Source organism: Natator depressus, chromosome 16, assembly GCF_965152275.1.
Source record: "Natator depressus isolate rNatDep1 chromosome 16, rNatDep2.hap1, whole genome shotgun sequence".
Classification (NCBI taxonomy): Eukaryota; Metazoa; Chordata; order Testudines; family Cheloniidae; genus Natator; species Natator depressus.
In genome coordinates, this window is record NC_134249.1 from 15,945,973 (window position 1) to 15,964,943 (window position 18,971).

At 42.6% G+C, this 18,971-nt stretch overlaps 1 protein-coding gene across 3 annotated transcripts in view; it reads left to right on the plus strand.

The window, feature by feature from the left end:
• NUP214 (nucleoporin 214) overlaps positions 1 to 18,971 on the plus strand; it is a 76,374-nt gene continuing 57,403 nt past the window's right edge. For all 3 annotated transcript variants that reach the window (XM_074974191.1, XM_074974193.1, XM_074974192.1), the window contains exons 1-15: positions 1 to 137; positions 2,580 to 2,775; positions 4,186 to 4,337; positions 5,571 to 5,775; positions 6,631 to 6,701; positions 7,055 to 7,118; positions 8,347 to 8,450; positions 9,057 to 9,163; positions 9,698 to 9,764; positions 10,394 to 10,520; positions 13,308 to 13,469; positions 14,636 to 15,113; positions 16,830 to 17,005; positions 18,166 to 18,257; positions 18,867 to 18,956. In XM_074974191.1, coding sequence (XP_074830292.1) covers positions 96 to 137; positions 2,580 to 2,775; positions 4,186 to 4,337; positions 5,571 to 5,775; positions 6,631 to 6,701; positions 7,055 to 7,118; positions 8,347 to 8,450; positions 9,057 to 9,163; positions 9,698 to 9,764; positions 10,394 to 10,520; positions 13,308 to 13,469; positions 14,636 to 15,113; positions 16,830 to 17,005; positions 18,166 to 18,257; positions 18,867 to 18,956 — 2,133 coding nt within the window. In that variant the 5' untranslated portion in view covers positions 1 to 95. The remainder of the gene's footprint in view (positions 138 to 2,579; positions 2,776 to 4,185; positions 4,338 to 5,570; positions 5,776 to 6,630; positions 6,702 to 7,054; positions 7,119 to 8,346; positions 8,451 to 9,056; positions 9,164 to 9,697; positions 9,765 to 10,393; positions 10,521 to 13,307; positions 13,470 to 14,635; positions 15,114 to 16,829; positions 17,006 to 18,165; positions 18,258 to 18,866; positions 18,957 to 18,971) is intronic.

Here is an 18,971-nt window from a genome sequence, read left to right on the forward strand (position 1 = left end):
GGCCGCCGGAAGCGGAAACGCCCGCTCAGGTCCCTGCGCAGCTCTGAGGCGGGGAGGAGGCGCCGAGCGGTTGGCGCCCGCGCTGAGCCGGAGCCATGGGGGACGATATGGACGTGGTCCCCGAGCGGGAGATGAAGGTGCGGGAGGGCTGGCGGGTTTGGGGCCCGGTGCGGAGCATAGGGGCTGCGGGAGGACGCCTGGTGGGCCCTGGGGCGGGAGGGGCTCGACCCCTGCGTTGGGCCCCCAGGGGGTTGTAGGAGGGAGTTGCTGGGGTGGGGGGAGAGGGGAGCCTGTGTTCCGGGGTGCGGAGCTACGCGGGGGGAGGGAGCTGGGGGGATTGTTAAGGTGGACGAGGGGGGGCTGTGTTCCAGGGCCGGGGAGCTGGGGGTGGGGGGATTGTTGGGGTGGACGGGGGGGGGCTGTGTTCCGGGAGTCGGGGTGGACGGGGGGGGGGGGCTGTGTTCCGGGGGCCGGGAGTTGGGGTGGACGGAGGGGCAGCCTGTCGCCCAGCCCAGCAGCTGTCCCCTCTTCCAGTGTTCAGACGTATCTTCTTCATCGGCCCCAGTCATCCCCCTCTCCCCTATATAGGGGGAGCCCTGGAACTGGGATCCTAGGCTGTCAGGGTCCATGTTACTCACTGGACCAAGGCGAGCGCCGCGCATGGGGCGGCCTGGGCGGCTGGTTCTCTTTCCAGGCACGAGCTAAGCCAGCTTCCCTCGTAGAGCTTGGTAGCAAGGCTGGTTATTTAGTTGACACATTGCTGCGTATGGCAGGATGCAGTTGCTTCCTCAGTTTTCCATGCCCAGGGGTATCGAGTTAGACACCTGTATCTATTTTTAAGCACTTTACTAAGTGCCTAAGGGAAGGGGACACCTAAATAAGTGGCCTGATATTTTTTGCAGGGGTGTGGAGCACCCACAAGTGCCTTTTACATCAGCAGGTGCTGGGGCAGTAGTTCTCAGACTTTTGTACTGGTGACCCCTTTCACACAGCAAGCCTTTGAGTGCAATCCCCCCATATAAAGTAAAAACACTTTTTAATATATTTAACACCATTGTAAATGCTGGATGCAAAGCGGGGTTTGGGGTGGAGGCTGACAACTTGTGACCCCCCCATGTAATAACCTTGCGACCTCCTGAGGGGTCCCAACCCCCAGTTTGGAGAGCTCCTGTGCTAGGGTGACCAGATAGCAAGTGTGAAAAATTAGGACGGGGGGAAAATAAGTGGCTATATAAGACAAAGCCCTGAATAGTGGGACTGTTCCTATAAAATCAGGACATCTGGTCACCCTAGTGAGGGGTCAGTATCCTCCCTCTCCCAGTCAGGCAGTTTGTTTAGGTGCCTAACGTTAGGCACCACCATTACATTTTAAAACATTGGTTTGTGTGTGTTTTTATGTCAACCTATTTGGGAGTGAGACTGGAATCCTAAACAGAACCCCTGTTTTCTGCATAGTCATAATGTTACCATTAAGTTCTCTGTCCAATCAATCAGCATTTATATGTAGCTTTAAAATTTTATGGTTTGTAATCACCTTTTTTCCTATTTTTCTGTTTCCTGTGATGCAGAAGCCCAATGCAAACAATGGGGGTGTGTGTGTGATTACACGCAAACTACTGCCAAATGCACGAAGTAAACATTCAAGGGGGAGAGGGGAGAAGGCGGGGGATTTTTTTTCTACTGTTTTGGGTATAGTTATCTTAAGTGTTACTACAATAGCAGGTAAAAATATATTCAGACACGTATACCACTCTTAAGTTGACAGTGTCCCCTAACTGTCACTCTGACTCTAGTAGCCATGACGCACAGGTTTTTTTCAAATGGAAGATATGTGCTACCTTCTAGGAAAGTCTTCATGTTCTCAAAATGCTGCCAATTAGTGCCAAGTATATTAAGGATTATCAAACTTTGGAAAAAAAAATATACCTGTCAGGAATTAAAATGGTGACTTCCTAATTTATTTTGTAAACAGTGAAAAGAAGTGGTCCATTTTAGGACACCTGATAGAAAAATACTTTTAAAAAGATGCTTGAAAATAACTTGGCGCTCAAGCTGCAAAGTAGATAAAGTGAAGAAGAAATGATTTAGTAGACCTCTCTGAGAGAGATTGCCTTATCCTGTTGAAAAGGCACCTGTTACTGTTTGTGGTTAAAGTGTTTCATGAGATTAATAACAGCCTTTCCTATTCTGCATTACTTATCTCACCAATACCAAATGTGCTGAGTGAAGTCCCTGGCCCATCTGTTTATAGATAATTCATGGAACTATCACTCTCTGTATATTTAAAAAAATCTGGAAGTGATTGTAACAAATGATTTTTCCTTGGGTCGGTTTTAGGGTCAATATTTTTGTCGTTGTGGTCTGTAAACTGTTCAAAATCATTTTCAGGAGCTCGTGGTTTGGCAACCATGTGGGAAGTAACAATTGAGAGGCTGTATGTATAGTAGTGGGAAAGTGTAAAGTGCTTTTTAATGAGTTCAGTTTCTCCAGGTGTAAGTGAAACTCAGTTTTCTGTCCCTTTCCCTGCCCCACATATATACAACTAGAATTGCTTTTTAACTCTATTATTTTTATGACAGGATTTTCAGTTCAGAGCGTTGAAGAAGGTCCGAATATTTGATGCTCCTGACGAACTCCCTAAAGAACGTTCCAGTCTCCTTGCCATCTCGAACAAATATGGGCTAGTCTTTGCTGGTGGAGCAACTGGCCTGCAGATCTTTCATACTAAAAACCTTCTCATGCAGAATCAAGCAGGAGAAGATCGCAATAAAATTGGTAAGCTATTTTTAAATTATTGCTCTACAGTGAAGAGAGCTGCATTTGGAAGGTCTGTGACATAGTTGATTAGTCTACTCGTGCCACATTCCATTTGATACAGGCCTGGCTGTGGCGATCCATGAATTTGTGACTACCAGGCTTCATTATTTGAATTTGTTGTATTTAGGAACGAGGCAACATATGCTGATGCAACTCCAGCTGATACAAGATGCAGCAGTTGTCCGCTTTGCAATATAAATTGCTGGGAACGTGTTATCAGGATACCGTACTCTCCGCCCGGGCTCCCCAGTGAATAAATTCCTGTTCAGTTTTTCCTTCCTGACATTCAGAGTCCTCCATGGGATTGACTTCAGCTTCTGGAGAGAATGGTGTTTTGTGCACAACCATGATCTCTTGTGACAGCTGCAGTCAATCAGGACAATAGTGAACCTGTGAACTCACTTAGGGAGGCTTGTGAGAGCAGGAGATAGAATTTTCACAGGAGCTCAACCTAGATTGTGGAACTCTCTCCAGTAAAAGAGATGAGTCATCACAAAACTACCACTTTCAGACCTCAGTGCAAAAGTAATTTCTTCAATTTAATTTTCCCTCAGTAACTTCTTCATAAATTACCTAACACACCCTCTTGCTCATGTAAACAAACCTATAAATTCATCAAGCTGTTTTTCCTTAGAGGTGGTTGTTAGTATCTGAATGTCTCCCAAGTAATTAAAAGTACAATCGTGATGTGTGCCATATAAGTACGTTCTTTCACCTGAGAAGCGTTACCAGACTCCTAGCTCTGACAGTTGATATTCACAGGAATTTAGGAGTTGCCTGGCTATATCAAATCAAATCATCCATCTGATCCAGTATCTGGTCTCTGATAAAGGTCAGGACCGGATGCTATAAGGAATATTGTCTTCCTCTCATTTCTGTGATTCTGATGCCATATCTTAGCCTCAAAAGTAATGAGACCTGCTGGGATATTATCCATCAAATTTAAAAAAAATTGTCATGAGTTCAATTTGATCTGTGCTATCTGACCCTTCCAGTAATTTGTGTATTAAAATTTACAACCAAGTAGATGTAAGTCTCAGCCTCTTCAGTTTTAGGGCAATCGACATGCCAAGATCCAGAACAAGGAAATTCCTCAAAAACCTGTAATTAGAAATGTCCCTCTTCGAGATAGTTAAGCATCCAAAAAATTATTCAGACTTGACTTATGGAAAGTGGAGTACATGTCTCTACGCATCTTTTAGAATTAGTCTGCAGTGTTTAGCTTTACATGAATGCACTTTAGGTTACCAGGTGGCATCTGTATTTACTTTTCTTAATAATTCTGCTTAAAGTGACTCACTTACTTTTGACTGTTTTCTAAGAGTGACCGCTCCATACTTCCCTCTTCCGTTTCCTTTTGTTTTTAAGTTGAAAATGTTCAAAGTATATTGGTTCCTATGAAGTTTCCTGTGCATCACCTGGCTCTGAGCTGTGATAACCTCACACTGTCTGTCTGCATGACATCCAGTGAGTTTGGTTCCTTCATTGGCTTTTTTGATGTCCGCATGTTCTCAAATCAGGTAAGGTACATACAAACAGATGTACAAATTTCACCTTGAAAGGGAGCATTTGATGGCAGAAAGGGGATATCTCAAAATGTTTTCCTGGGTGTCCACAGTAGAGTATGCTTTGTAGGTAAAGAACTGTGAGGTTTATTCAATAACTTTTCAATTAAAATCTGCTTTAGTTTCCCCATCTGTAAAATGAGGGTATTCGTCTACCTCATAGGGCTGTTGTGAGGATCTCACAACTGATGTTTAAACAGCCCTGTGAATAAGAAAAGTGCCAAATATTAATAGCCCCACCTCTGACTTGGAATGTGGTAATTCAGACTCCTGCTTGCATGCTAGCCCTGTCTGCTGTGCTAAGCAGTGTTTGTGATTGTCCCTGTTTGTTTGCTATTGCATAGCTGTAACTTCTCTCTGAATAAGGAACGTGTTGAAAGAAAAGATGAAATCGTTATCCAGAAAAAATTCTACTGCAGTAGTGTTAAAAAATGACTTATTTTGGCCTTGTTCAATTATTCCACATGACATTTTGTCTAGTTTACTGCTTGCTTTGCATCAAGTATCAAGGGGTTGCATGTTAGAGTGCTGAAGACTGAACTTTAGTATTGACTGTGAGCCCCCAGTACAGGGAGCAGTATTTCCACAGCTGCTCTACTGGCATTATCAGGTGGTTTAGGTCCAAATATAGATTTAAAAAAAAACCCTAAAAAACCCCAATTATTGAATGCCAGAAACAATGACAATATTTGATCTTGTGCAGTGCTGAACATACTTAAACAAATATTAATCCGTTTGCAGTGACATTTTTATATTCTGGCTAAACAATGTGCTCATACGTTTACACATTCCCCTCATTGTTCGCAACCCAGCTATTGCAGCACTATAGAATAGGAAAGGGAAACAGACAAGAAATCAACAGTGAAACTAATTCTCTCCCTCCCCTTCCCCCCCCCAATTAACCTATATGGTGAAAAAATAAACTCGATATTTAAAATTTTTAGTAATCTGGAGAAATTAACATGACACAAGGAAAGAATTTTTAAATAAATACATAACTTTTAACCTAAACATGGCACTTTAACTTGCATTAAATCTTGGTTTGTGTGCTGTAGCGGTCAGTGTTTTTTCCTACATTGCAATTGTTAGAGTACAGCAAGGCCAAATAGTTATGGATTATGAGTTTGGGAGAACTTGTTTGCGCACTGAATTTATGGGCTGAGGCATTCATTTATTTTCTCTTAAAAGGCTAAACAGCAGAAACGTCCATTTGCTTATCATAAACTGGCCAAAGACTCAGGCAGCATGGCAATGGTCTGTGATCTGAAGTGGAACCCTGCTAGCCCCTCCATGGTCGCTGTCTGTCTATCCGATGGTAGTATCTCTGTCCTGCAGGTCACAGAGTCTGTGAAAGTGTATGCCACTCTTCCATCCTCGGTGGCTGTTACATCAGGTGGGTGACCCAACTCTGACTTAGTGATAATTTGTAAAGATGGAAGATGCTGTAAAGAGTGTGGAAGTGTAGATGTCACTAGAGAGACGGGCGTATTTGCCTTTACAACAATTTTAAAATCTTCTCCTGGGGAGCAAATGGAGTTAAACTTAAATAGAACTTAATTATATTCCAATAACGGTTTCTAAATTTTTTTTCATGATCTTCTTTGAGCAGCCCACTTTGAGAATTAGAGCTAAATGTTTCTGACAAAAGATTACATTGTATCAGGCCTTCAATATCGCTTGAGGGAAAGGCGCAGTATTGCAGGTAAAATAGAATTGTTTCCCTGCGTTTTTCAGTTTCATCAGTGCTCGAGGAACTTTGTCTTCTGTGATGTGGAGTGCAAGCAAGCAGAATTGGTGTTTTGCAAGCATTCTCCAGACTTCTAGCCCAGATGAGGCCTGGTTCAAACACACATTGCACTGGTTTTACAAAAGGTGTGATTTTTAAATTGATTTAGTTAAATCAATGCAACTTTGTGGCTACTCTTAAATCACAGGATTTTCACCAGTTTAAACCACTGCAAGTTTGTGTGTAGCCAGACTCTAAGGCAGATATGCAGAAAGTTAAATGTTGCTGAAATTTTAATTAATCTGAGCCATGGAGCCTCTTTGGACTCATCTTTCTGCATTGCGATATGGTAATGAAAGTGGATGGAATCCACAAGAGAGGACAACTTCAGTAGGATCGGCTGTTTGGCTCTAGTTTGAGTGGTATTTAGTTTACTGATGCTGTCACTGGGAAGTCCTGTAAGTGTTCAATTCTTCCACTGCCATTCTATTTTGTGCTGATAAAACCCTCTTGTTTACTTAGTGTGCTGGAGCCCCAAAGGAAAGCAACTGGCTGTAGGGAAACAAAATGGCACTGTGGTCCAGTATCTGCCTGTAAGTTTTTGTTTGCAGTAATTCATTGTTTCTTTTCACTGACTTCTAATTAGCTTTAATTTTGCCTTTCATCAGCATGTGGTTATTGATATTGGGAGCATAATGTAGGTAGTACAGTGCCTTTCATGTGGGACTTTCCAAGCACATCATAAACATTAAGCATCTCAGTCTGCCTTTGAGAGAGGTATTGGGACATCTGCTGCTGCTGAAATGCAAGGGTCTCTGAGGAGGAATGTGGCAGCTGTTTAAAAAGGACCTGTAGCACCCTAAAAACAACTCTTTGGGATCTGCAAAACTCCTGATGTGGGGGGTTAGTGTTCTTATTTCTGAAAGAGGAATTCTTTTTCTTTCAGAGCCTGCAGGAGAAAAAAGTAATTCCCTGTCCTCCGTTTTATGACTCAGATAATCCTGTTAAAGGTACAGTATTTCTTCTTCTTTTTTTTTTTTTTGGACTTCCATTAAAATGTCATGTCCATGTCATGTCCTCTTTAAGTTGATTCTTGTTGGTGGTAAGGTACTTAAGGATGTGCCAGCATTTCTGCCATAGACACATTTTTGGGGGGGGTGGGGGGGGGGTTAATTTGGTAATAAAAACTGCCTCCAGGCCAAAATTTAATATACAAGGTCTTGTTTCAGTTGGACATTCATATGTAGAAATAAAGCATGAACTTTTAAACAGTGAGGATAATTAACCATTGGAACAACTCATAAAAGGTTTTGGTGGATTCGCCATCACTAAAAATTTTTAAGTCAAGATTGGCTGTTTTTCTAAAAGATATGCTCTAGGTCAAACAGGAATTAGTTCAGGGAAGTCCCATGGTCTGTGTTATACAGGAGGTCAGGCTAGATAATCACAATGGTGTCTTCCGGCATCATATTCTATGAATATTCAAGCATTTAAAAAACTGTTAAATGTTTTTTTTAAAATGAATACAAGCTGCTTTTTAATGCACGTGCAAAAAAATTAAATAATTAAAATGTTAAGATGAATTTGGGCGATGCACCTTAGTGGTGGGGGGAAATGTAGCTCCTGTGCATATCTAGGGCTTCTAACATGTGCATTAGGTCAATGTGTGATGACAACTTTTAAGATGGACTGTACTTTCTAAAGGCTGCAATTACATTTTGCCATGGAGATTTCCAGACACTTCATGAGAGAACTGACCTTATTTTATTCATAATTTTCCTTATTTCATAATAAAATTCAAACCACCACTACAAAACTACATTCAGAACTTTCTAATACTGATGCGAATGCAGAAAATTTAGAGTTAAAGCTTCAACTCCATCATTAGATATGTTCAGTGTGTGAAGACAATGGTGTGTTCTTGCCCACAGTGTACCAAGGCACAGTAGACTGGCCCAGGCACGTGCTTCAGCTTTGTTTCTGAATTTGCTCACATCAAGTTGGTCTCCTAATGTCACTCAAACACTTCTTGAATGTTGTCTGCTAGATGACATGTAGTTGGTTAGGTAGCGCATTAGAAGTTGTCTTCGTCCTACTGCGGAGGTGTAAACCATCCCTATGAGATTTACAATGTCACAGTGGCATTCGAGTTTGGTTTTAGTTGCACATAGTACACAATATCCAAGGCAGTGCTCCTTTAAGATGTCTCTGGATGATGATTATTCATTTTTCTTCCAGTCCTGGATGTGCTTTGGGTTGGCACCTACGTGTTCACTATAGTTTACGCTGCTGCTGATGGGACCTTGGAAACATCCCCAGAGGTGGTGATGGCCATATTGCCTGTAAGTGCTAGGAAGTCTCAACTTTATTTTTCTCATTTTAAGGATTTTATGCTAATGTTTGTTCTTCTGACCTGCTTATTAGTGTCCTATGTTCTTTTTATTGTTCTCGTTAGCATCAAATAGAGGTTCCAGTATCAAACTCAATTCTGAAGCTTAATGGTTTAATGGCAAAAAATTGAAGTAGGGTCCAATAGGGAAGAAATCAGTATCCCATTTTCTATTGAGATTAGACTGTGGCAGACCTTTTGAGGTCTCCAAGTTAATAGGACTTAAGTCCTGCGTATCAGGTGCTCTGGAAGGTAACCTTGTGGTTTATCACAGTGTGGGCTACCGAGAGACTGTTTTTTGTACCCTCCTGCTGTATGCAATACCAAATTGTACCCTCCTAGGACTGTTTGTGTAGAGTGATGCACACATGCAGTCCTGATTGCTCCTGCTCTCTTTACGCAGTTGGACCCGATTAACTTTGTAATGATCTGAGCATATTTCTAAGAAGTGTAATGTAATTATATTCTCTAGGTATGCCTATTTGTATGAGAAGCTGACTTAACTTGCTTTAATGGAAGCTAAATTGAATGTCAATTTCTGTTCCTCTGGTCTCTGCAGAAAAAGGAGGAGAAACGACCAGAGAAGTTTGTGAATTTTATGGAGCCTTGCTATGGTAGCTGCACCGAGAGACAGCATCATTACTTTCTCAACTATGTTGAGGAGTGGTGAGTGTAGAGACCTATGACCAAGTCTTCAGCTCTTTATACATGGGTCAAAAGAAATCATCAATTTCTCAGTTTTTGGGTGGTAAAAATGTATAATATGCCATAAATGCACAAAGGTTTTTAAAGTCGTGCTTTCCACTAAGAATGAAACTTATGCTTTAAGTGGTGCATGGCTTTTAGATTTTTCTGTTCACAGGTCTGTGTGAATATGTTATGTCCTGTTTGTTAAACTGTTTGTTTCTGTTCCATCACAAATGGCTTAGAATAATGATGTTGCATGAGTATCTTATCTCGTCACCTCTGACAAAGGAACTGAACTCCTGACCGCTAATGACACCTGTTTAGAACGATGAAGAGTTCCCTGTATTTCTCCCCTGTCTTTTACCACTTGAGCATGACAAATCAATTTCATTCTTGATTCATATAGCATGCCATAAGTATTTGGGATGCCCATTACAATAGTATGGGCTGAGGAACTCTATATGTGTTGTCATCATATTTGGACTTAACACTGTTTTGGTTCTATACTTGAAGGGATCTAGTCCTGGCAGCGTCAGCAGCTTCCACAGAAGTCAGCATTCTCTCTAGACAAGCGGACCAGGTAACCTTCCTTTCTGCTGCACTTGACTAAATGTATCTTTTCCAGGAAAGCTATCTGGATATCAAAATCTGAGGGCTAGAGAATGCTTATCTCAGAGTTGACCCATTTGATATACATAGACTCTTAAGATGAAAGGAAATTTTTATTACATCCTTGCCTTGCTTATGAGCCAGAGAGTTTTTAGTAACCAGAAAGTAGACGACTGTACTGAAGCATAGCAGGTAATGAGCAAAGTGCCAAAGGGCTATGTGGCATCAGTGGCTTTGTGCAAGTTTAACATCCTGAATCGCTTTTCACCATGGTGACTTTAGTCTTGCTGAGCTCATTAGTTTAACTTTAAACTTAAAGTGAACTCATTCCAGAAAATGTAAGTACCATATGTAAAAGTCACTCAGGAATTTGTGAAGGTTTTTGATATTTGTAGGATTTTTTTTTTTAATCTGGCAAATTTTGACAGATATAGCCCATCTTGTTGCTATCTATTCTTTCTAAATCTTTGGCTAACATTCCAAAGCCAGGGTATCCAGAGTTCATGTGCAAGGTGTTTGTGCTTTTCTGCAGCTTGTTCCCAGCGTGAGTGAGAGTGCTGAAAATCACAGAACAGTAGCAAAAATATTCTTTCTTTTCAGAACAACTGGGAATCGTGGGTTCTAGAAGATTCCAGCAGAGCAGAACTTCCTGTGACAGATAAGAATGATGACACCTTACCAGTAGGTGTTGCCATAGATTACACCAGTAACATGCCAATATCTATCAGTAAGTCTATCTGCTTGTTTTGTTTACTGGGGAATACTATTAATAATAGCAACTCAGATATCTTCTGGGGAGTGGTAGGGTGATAGAACGGCCATACTGAGTAAGACCAAAGGTCCATCTTAGCCCAGTATCCTGTCTTCTGACAGTGGCCAATGTCAGATGCCCCAGAGGGAATGAACAGAACAGGTAATCATTGAGTGTTCCCTCCCCTGTCACCCATTCCCAGCTTCTGGCAGACAGAGGCTAGGGACACCATTCCTGCCCATCCTGGCTAATAGCCATTGATGGACCTATCCTCCATGAATTTATCTAGTTCATTTTTGAACCCTTTTATAGTCTTGGCCTTCACAACATCCTCTGGCAAAGAGTTCCACAAGGTTGACTGTGTGTTGTGTGAAACTTTTGTTGTTTTAAATCTGCTGCCTATTCATTTCATTTGGTGACCCCTAGTTCTTGTGTTATGGGGAGTACATAACACTTCCTTATTTACTTTCTCCACACCAGTCATGATTTTATAGACCTCTGTCATATTCCCCCCCTTAGTCGTCTCTTTTCCAAGCTGAAAAGTCCCAGTCTTATTAATCTCTCCTCATATGGCAGCAGTTCCATATGCCTAATCATTTTTGTTGCCCTTTTCTGAACCTTTTCCAACTCCAACATATCTTTTTTGAAATGGGGCCACCACATCTGCATGCAGTATTCAAGATGTGGGTGTACCATGGATTTATATAGAGGCAATATGATATTTTCTATCTTATTGTTTATCCCTTTCTTAATGATTCCCAACATTCTATTTGCTTTTTTGACTGCCGCTGCACATTGAGTGGATGTTTTCAGAGAACTGTCCACAATGACTCCAAGATCTTTCTTGAGTGGTAACAGCTAATTTAGGCCCCATCATTGTGTATATATATAGTTGGGATTACGTTTTCCAATGTGCGTTACTTTGCATTTATCGGTGTCCTGAGAGGTTACATCTTGACCAGGGCTCTGGTACAGTTCAGCATCTAGTTTGTCTAATTAAAGAAGCTCTTAGTAACCTGGGACTCAGCAATCGTCAATATATAACTTGTGCTTTGTTTCCATCACCACCTCAATTGATGGAATTGAGATGATATTGGGTTTGAAACTACCTGTAGTGTTTCACTCCAGTATTGCCTGTAAAAGTGCTTGGCGTGCTCTTGTAGCAGAGTTGTTCCTGCAGGGCTCTTTTCTTATATAATTTGCATTGATTTAAGGAAAAGCAGGCTAATTCCACAACCAGGAAAATGCATGGTTCGTAAATGCCTAGGAATCAGCTCTGCATTAAAGCAAAAGGCCTGACCTGGCTTTGTACCCTACTGTGCTCTAGGTACAGCCAGTTACATTGTTGCTATAGCTTCTGCTCTGCCTGAAGGCTCCTCAGCTTCTGTCTCTGACAAGGTGCTTTGAAGATATAATGGCACCACTGTGCTGTATCTTGATGGATTTTGAAAACCTTCCCTCAAAGCACAGAGTGAGACTGAAATGGAGGAGCCGTTGGGCAGAGCAGAAGGTAGGGACAAGCTGCATGTAGAACACAGCAGGATGCCAGTTAACTGAGAACAGCAGTAGCCTTTATGGTAGCGACAGGCTATGGTACGCAATTTGTGTTTAATGCAGAATTGGATCTGAAGCATTCTGTGTGTTAATCCAGACACTTATTGGATTAAGGAATCTACTGGAGCAGCTTCTTTAGGTCCATGTCTCTCGTCTCAGGATTCGGCTATCTCTTCAGAGAATGCTACACATTCCATACCCTCCCCACTTAACCCAATCAGCTCCTTTTTGGCTGCGCTTAGTCTTGCTTTATCCACTCTCTGATACTTCCCAGGAGTTGAACTGTCCCTAGGGAGGTGCAGGGCCCAGGACAAATTCGCCTGTATGGGTCCCCTATGGGGCAGGGGGAATGCTGGGTCTCCCCCAGGGGCCCTTTTGGGGGTGGAGGGATGGAGCCAGGGGTGCGCTGGTGGTGGCGGTGGGGCTGAGGAGGCTTACCTGGAGCAAGGCCCACCCACAGTGGTCAGGGGTGCCTGTCCGCTGGGTGAGGATGCTGCTCCTGCCCAGCCTGGGCTGGGACCCCCACATTCCCCGGCCTCTGCATTTGAATAATGGTGGGGCCAGGGTGGGCACATGGGGCGGGGGAGCTGTGATGGCGAAGCGTGGGGCCCCCTAAAGCACGGGGCCCGGAGAGGTCGCTGCAATTCGCCCTACCCAAGGGACGGCTCTGCCAGGAGTACCCAGAGTTGTGAGGTACCTCACGACCACCTTCCTATAGCATGAGGAAGCTTTGTCTGTGCCTGCAGGGGGTCAGCTCTCCAGTTCCACCAGCCGCAGACAATACAAGCACTCCCCTCTAGGCATACAGGTTAGCGATGGGCATGCTGCAACCACTGAGCCCTCCAAGTGTCTCCTTGGAGTGTCCCTGGATTCACTGGATAGTCACACATTCGCTGCTTCCAAAGAAACAGTGCACTCCAACTTACAGTTTCACCTCGGATCACCGCTCCGCTTAACACTTACATGTGTTTATACTGAAATCAAGTATAAGTTTATTTAACAATGAATAGAGAGTCAAGAGATAGCAAGTAGAACTATTGGAAGCAAATGGTTACATATAAAAAAAATCATAGTACATGTTCTAGAGAATAAGTAGCTTTGATGTGAGATGGTAAGAAAGTCAAGTATGAGGGATTTGGGGTGATGATGGTGGCAATGAAGGCAGGTGACTTTGACAGTGTCATTAGCCTGCTGTGTGGTCTTTTGCAGGTGATGAGAAGACCCTCCCTGCAGCTCCAGTTCTAATATTGCTCTCTACGGATGGAGTGCTGTGTCCATTTTACATGATCAATCAAAACCCAGGTGTCCGATCGCTCATAGTGACCCCAGACCAACTGTCAATAGAAGGGGAGAGAGCACCAAAAGCAGCAGGTGGGTGCTGCCATGTGTGGGGAAGAGGCTTTTGCTTTAATTTGTGGCACTTGGAAATACTTAGCTGTTAAGCTTGCTATCCAGGTAGTTAGAGGGGGACCGCCAGGAGGCTTTTGTGAAATAAAACAAGCCTGTGCCCCAGCATATAGCATGTAGTAACCAGCTCATGATGGTTTCCATGCTCAAGGTTCCATTCCACCAGCTGTGTAAATGTACATAGGGAACCCAAAGCATTTCTCAAACTGTACACTTATACCCAGTCACTTTTGGGGTACAGGGCTGCAACTATGTGGCAAACCAACTGCCATAACCTGTATCTTTCAAGAAGGCATCTTGGGCACTCTCGTTGTGGTGTTATGTATCATTGGTGTTGCAGTAGCACTTATGACCTCCCCAGTCATGGGTCCCATTGTGCTAGATACTGTACAAACATGGAACAAAAAGAGTGCCTGTCCTAAATAACTTTTGTGTTCTTCCCATATGTTGTTTCTTCATGGGGCCGTGACATGCGTTAGATGCTTTGTTTGTGATCATGAGGGCTTATTGAAACAGGTTTCGGATCAACTGCAACAATAGCATTGGAAAACTGGTGGGAAGTAAATAGTCTAATAGGCATGTTGAGCATATTACAGTGTGTGTAAAATGTAGATTAGGGGGCTCCTTGTGCCATCCTGGGCAGATTAATTCATTCTCTGTTTCACTTCCCTATATACATGGAGTGATGTTTCAGTGCAAAGCTACCAGTTTCTTTTTTAAATCTAAACATTTGTTTTTACCGCTTGGAACAATATGCCTTAATTTGGCATTATGCCTCTCTTTGCATCCATAGTAGACTTGTGCTCTGGCAGGCTGCTTTATATGGGATGAAACACACCACATCAAAACTGATGGAGAAATGGTGAAGCCTTTTCACTGGAAATTCCAGACTGAATTAATTCAGAATGGCTTGGGAAAATGGTAGTATCGAGCAGGTCTTGGGTTTTGTCCATTCAATATCTCAGCGGCTTGACTTGGAGACTGAAACCCCTTCCTCCCTGTCATTTTGTGGTGATGTCAGTCTCTGTAGTGTGATTGAATTTTACTGTCCACAATGAACAGTATTTGGCTTGCAATACTTCCTTCCTTTAATGATAGAATACTAACTTGGTCCAATTGTTTTTCTTCAGGAAGTACTGCTACAACCCCGACCACCCCTCCTGCTCCTTCAAAGTTTGAAACTGCACCAGTTGTCACTCCTGCCTCAGATCCTCTTGCTCCTGCATCTTCAGCCTCTTGTCTGCTTTCTGCTGGTGGTGGAGCAGCCACTTTTTCCTTTACATCTTCAGCTGTAAAGACATCTGGCTCTATGTCTGGGGACCCCCCACCATATCCGTTTGCATCAGATGTTTCCAAGCAAGCTCTGGGTTCCAGTCTAACTGGAGCAGCTGCTTTCTCTTTCTCTTCTGTTTCTTCCAAAGCTTCCATGATTCCTTCCCCTGCTGCAGGCCCCATGGCAGCTACAGCCAACTCCTTCTCTTTTGGATCTACAAATTTTAAACCAACTACAGACAGCGCACCTGTGCCACCACTGTCTACCACATCTGCCGGACAGAAACCATGTTTCACCCCTACAGCATCTACTGTCAAAGTAAACCTAAGCGAGAAGTAAGTACAGGCTGATGGCTTATTTAAAGGGTGGGCAGTGCTTAAATCAGTTTGGGAATGTGTAGCATATGGTGATAGTTACTAAGATCACACAGCTGTTACCAGTTTGTGATTTTTCTAGGGGGATCCTCTATACTCCAGATGGAGTCCTAAGGAAAGCCTTCTCTACCCAAGGCTTTGTCATAGATATGAGGTTGGAATAGTGGAGTTGTCATAGGTTGTACTCATAAAGCAGCAAAACTTGCACAGCACCAGCTTGCGATATACCTAGTACTTTTATCTCTTTTTTTCATAATCTTGTCTCTTGGTTTTGTTAATACTAGTGAAAGGTACCAATTTAACACCATCGCAATTTGAAATTCTCTGTGTCCAGAGCAGGTACAGAATGGGTAGTAGCAATGCAGGCTTCCTCCACTGTTCGCTCATGTGCCTCACCCCTGACCTAGCGGTGAGAGAGTAATTTGTTTTCTAGGTCCCTATCATTCTTTTCTCTCTCTACTGAGCCTTTCAATAAGAGGTAACAGTGGTTTTTTTATGCTGACATTTGTTCATTGAGAACTGGACCTGAGACCTCCAAACTCACTTCACACAAGCAATTGGAGGATAACTGCTTCTGATCAGCATCCATATGAATTGGATTTGAGTCACCGGTGCAAAGAGTTATTGTGTCTCCAAAGCCCACTGTCTGTCTCCACAGATATTTAATTCCCTTAACTCACTCTGTTTTAAAGGGAAGAGACTAGAACACCAAAGGAAATGTTAATTGAAGCTGGGGTTTAATGAGATCAGTTCTTTATATTTGTATAAGGAAATTTCTAATGGTTCTAAGAATTATTTTTAAATTAGAAAATCTACTTCCACTAAGATCTCTGGCTGTAGCTTTTAAAGCTTCTTTAAAGTTAATGTTAAAGACAAACAAGGTGATCAATTCCTGAATCAGCTGAATATTCATCTCAAGTGCTGGTCCTGGTTTTTAAGATAAATGGAAGTTCCTGTTCTCCTGCAGCATTTGCCTTTTAAAAGTAATACTTGACAGACCTTACAGTGTCAGCACTAGTTTCATTTGATGTATAGCTCAGGTTTTAAGGCTGCTGGTTATTAATTTTCCTCTGTGTCTGATGTAACTGGGGGTGGGATGATTCCTAGAACGGAGCAATTCCCTGATCCAGAGCTGACTCCTACACAGCTCTGGCAGTTCTGTGGGGAAATAGTCTCCACACAGTTCTGCTCTGGTGGCTGAGGCAGCAGGAGCCAAGTATCAAATAACCTTCACCAAGACCATTCTCCTTCATGACATTGTCTGTGCAGTTACCCATTATAGCAGCCACAAGCCGTGCCATGTGAGCCACGGAACCTTCTCCGAATAGATTGTCTGGGTTACACATGCCTCTTGAATCCAACATTCTGGGACGAGGTGTAAAAGCCCCCGTTCGGTGATTGTCCCTGAGTCCACTTTGTCCTTTCACCAATTTTCCATCCTCTGAAAACATCACCTGCTCCTTCTGCTATTCAGTCTCATCCATATTCCCTGAATGGCTTCTTCCCATCTTCACTGCCAGCTAGAACCGTACTTGGTATCTGGATATTGAGTCCCAGTACTGATTCAGAAAGTTGAAAAACTGTCTCCTCTTTAGATGTTAATGCTTTATTTTGAGTATATAAGAGTAAGTTATGTCCAGTTCAGGGTGCTGAAATATTTGCCCTTTTGTCTTTCAGGTTCACTGCCATAGACACATCTGCTTCTGCTGGCAGCAGCAGTCACAACAGCTCCACGATGTTTTCATTCTCCACTACCTCCAAACCTATTCCTGGAGGGCCCCTAAGCCAGTCCACACCACTCTCAGCTTCACCTGCCACCCCAATGAAGGCATCCACTCCTGTGTCTGCAACAAGTATGACATTGAGGCTAAGGCTAGATTCTTTTTTTTGCAAATTTCTATCTTACCAGGTATAAAGTGAGCATGAGAGGTTTTCTCTGTGCTGCTTTCAGCTAGTGCAGATTGGGAGACTTCAGGAACCATAGCCCGTCTTTAAACTGCAAACTATATAGTGCAATGAGCATAATACTGGAACTGGAAGGGTTTCCCCTTTGCCCCTCATTCCCCACAGGGATAACTATTCATTGTCTCAAGTAACCTATTTAGCTTCTTAGAGACTAACAAATTTATTTGAGCATAAGCTTTCATAAACTACAGCTCACTTCATCAGATGCATTCAGTACTCCTTTTCTTTTTGCGGATACAGACTAACACGGCTGCTACTCTAAAACCTATTTAGCTTCGTATCTTCACCTAGAAGCTGTTGCGCCTTCAGTGGACTAATTCAGCTCATTATATTGCCAAAATGTGTTTGCTCTGCTGCAGTGACTTAATGCATTACCTTCCATCTCTAATGGCCAGAGTTCAAACTGATCACAAACGAAATTAAACTAAATCTCATCCTGTTAACAAGTTAATGTTATTCCATTTCTCATATTATCATGTGATTAGCTGTCTCTGGCAGGAGTTGTCCAGGATTGAAATTGCCAGGGTGGTAGAGATCAGACTTGAAAAGTAGTAAACTCTGTCTAGCATTGGACGAAGGGATGCCACATGTTAATACTGAGTAGTAGTATTAGCAGAGCTCTTGCAGTTGGGAAGGAGGAATTCTTGAGGAGCACCTACCTGTTCTATAGCCAGTCTAGCCATTGGTCTCACTTTCATGAGAGTCAAAGTTCATCCAAACTACTCCCACAAATAAAAAGTGTGGGTGGAATTTGGGGAACGTGCTTGCCAGACTGGAACCTGTTCTTCAGTTCCAAGTCATCTGTCCTGTGTCTGAGGTCTGGGAGCAAGGGTAGTGGATTAGGCTTGTAGAACCTTGCTGACTTGATGTAGATTGATGCGTCATTTTAGGGGGGTGGACTTGTTGAAATGCGCTGTTAGGGTTTGTACCCTTCCTTCTAGTGATCAGAATGTCCCCAACAGTGGGCATGTCCCATCTCCAATGATCAACCTGTTTTTTAGAGAACTATATGTGTTTGTCTATAGTTATTTTTCTCTTTAAATTCTAGTGGCGCGGCCTGCTCAGAATGTGCCTGCAGCATCTAATCTACTGAAGACAGCCAGAATCACCCCTCCTGCAACAAAATCAAGCTCTATTCAGGTTAAGAGAACTTAAGCAGATTATGCAGGAGCTGAGAAATTTCTCTGACCTGTGATTTACTTTAGTCGTGGACTGATTTAATGCTGTTAGGTCAAGGGACCAGTGAACTGAGATCTAAGTCTCAAACTATCAAAATTAGACTGATATGCTATGTAATTTTGGGAAGCTGGAGCTCTGACATGGTTTGCAGTCTGATGTAATAAACAGAGCTATAACTAATGCTTTGTGCTGTGTGGAAATGTGGAATCACATCTTTTTATCAGCAGAAAGATGTAATTCCTTGAAAATTCTGAGCTGCTTTGACTATTTAACAATATTAGAAAATATAGTGAAAGGGATAACTCCAAGTGGTGCATAAAGATTTAGCCATGATTTCCAACAGCTTTAATATGTTCAATGTGGTTAAATCTCCGCAGCGTTGTTTGAATGCTTAGATATCATTTTCAGTTTATTGTTTAGGTGAACATTTGTGCTTGTGAGAGTTGTTCCATAGGACAGTTTATGCATCTTAAATTACTTTATACACAAACTATTTCTAGGAGCAGATGTTGGTTGGTAATAAAGATTTTCATTTTGATAAGTTTACATTCTCAACACCTGGCTTTCTAGGGAAGGTCAGCATTGTCCAGCGCTGGGTTAGAAAAACAGGTCCATCAGTGGAAGGATTCGGACCCTGTCATAGCAGGAATCAGAGAGGAGGTGAGATTTTCAAGG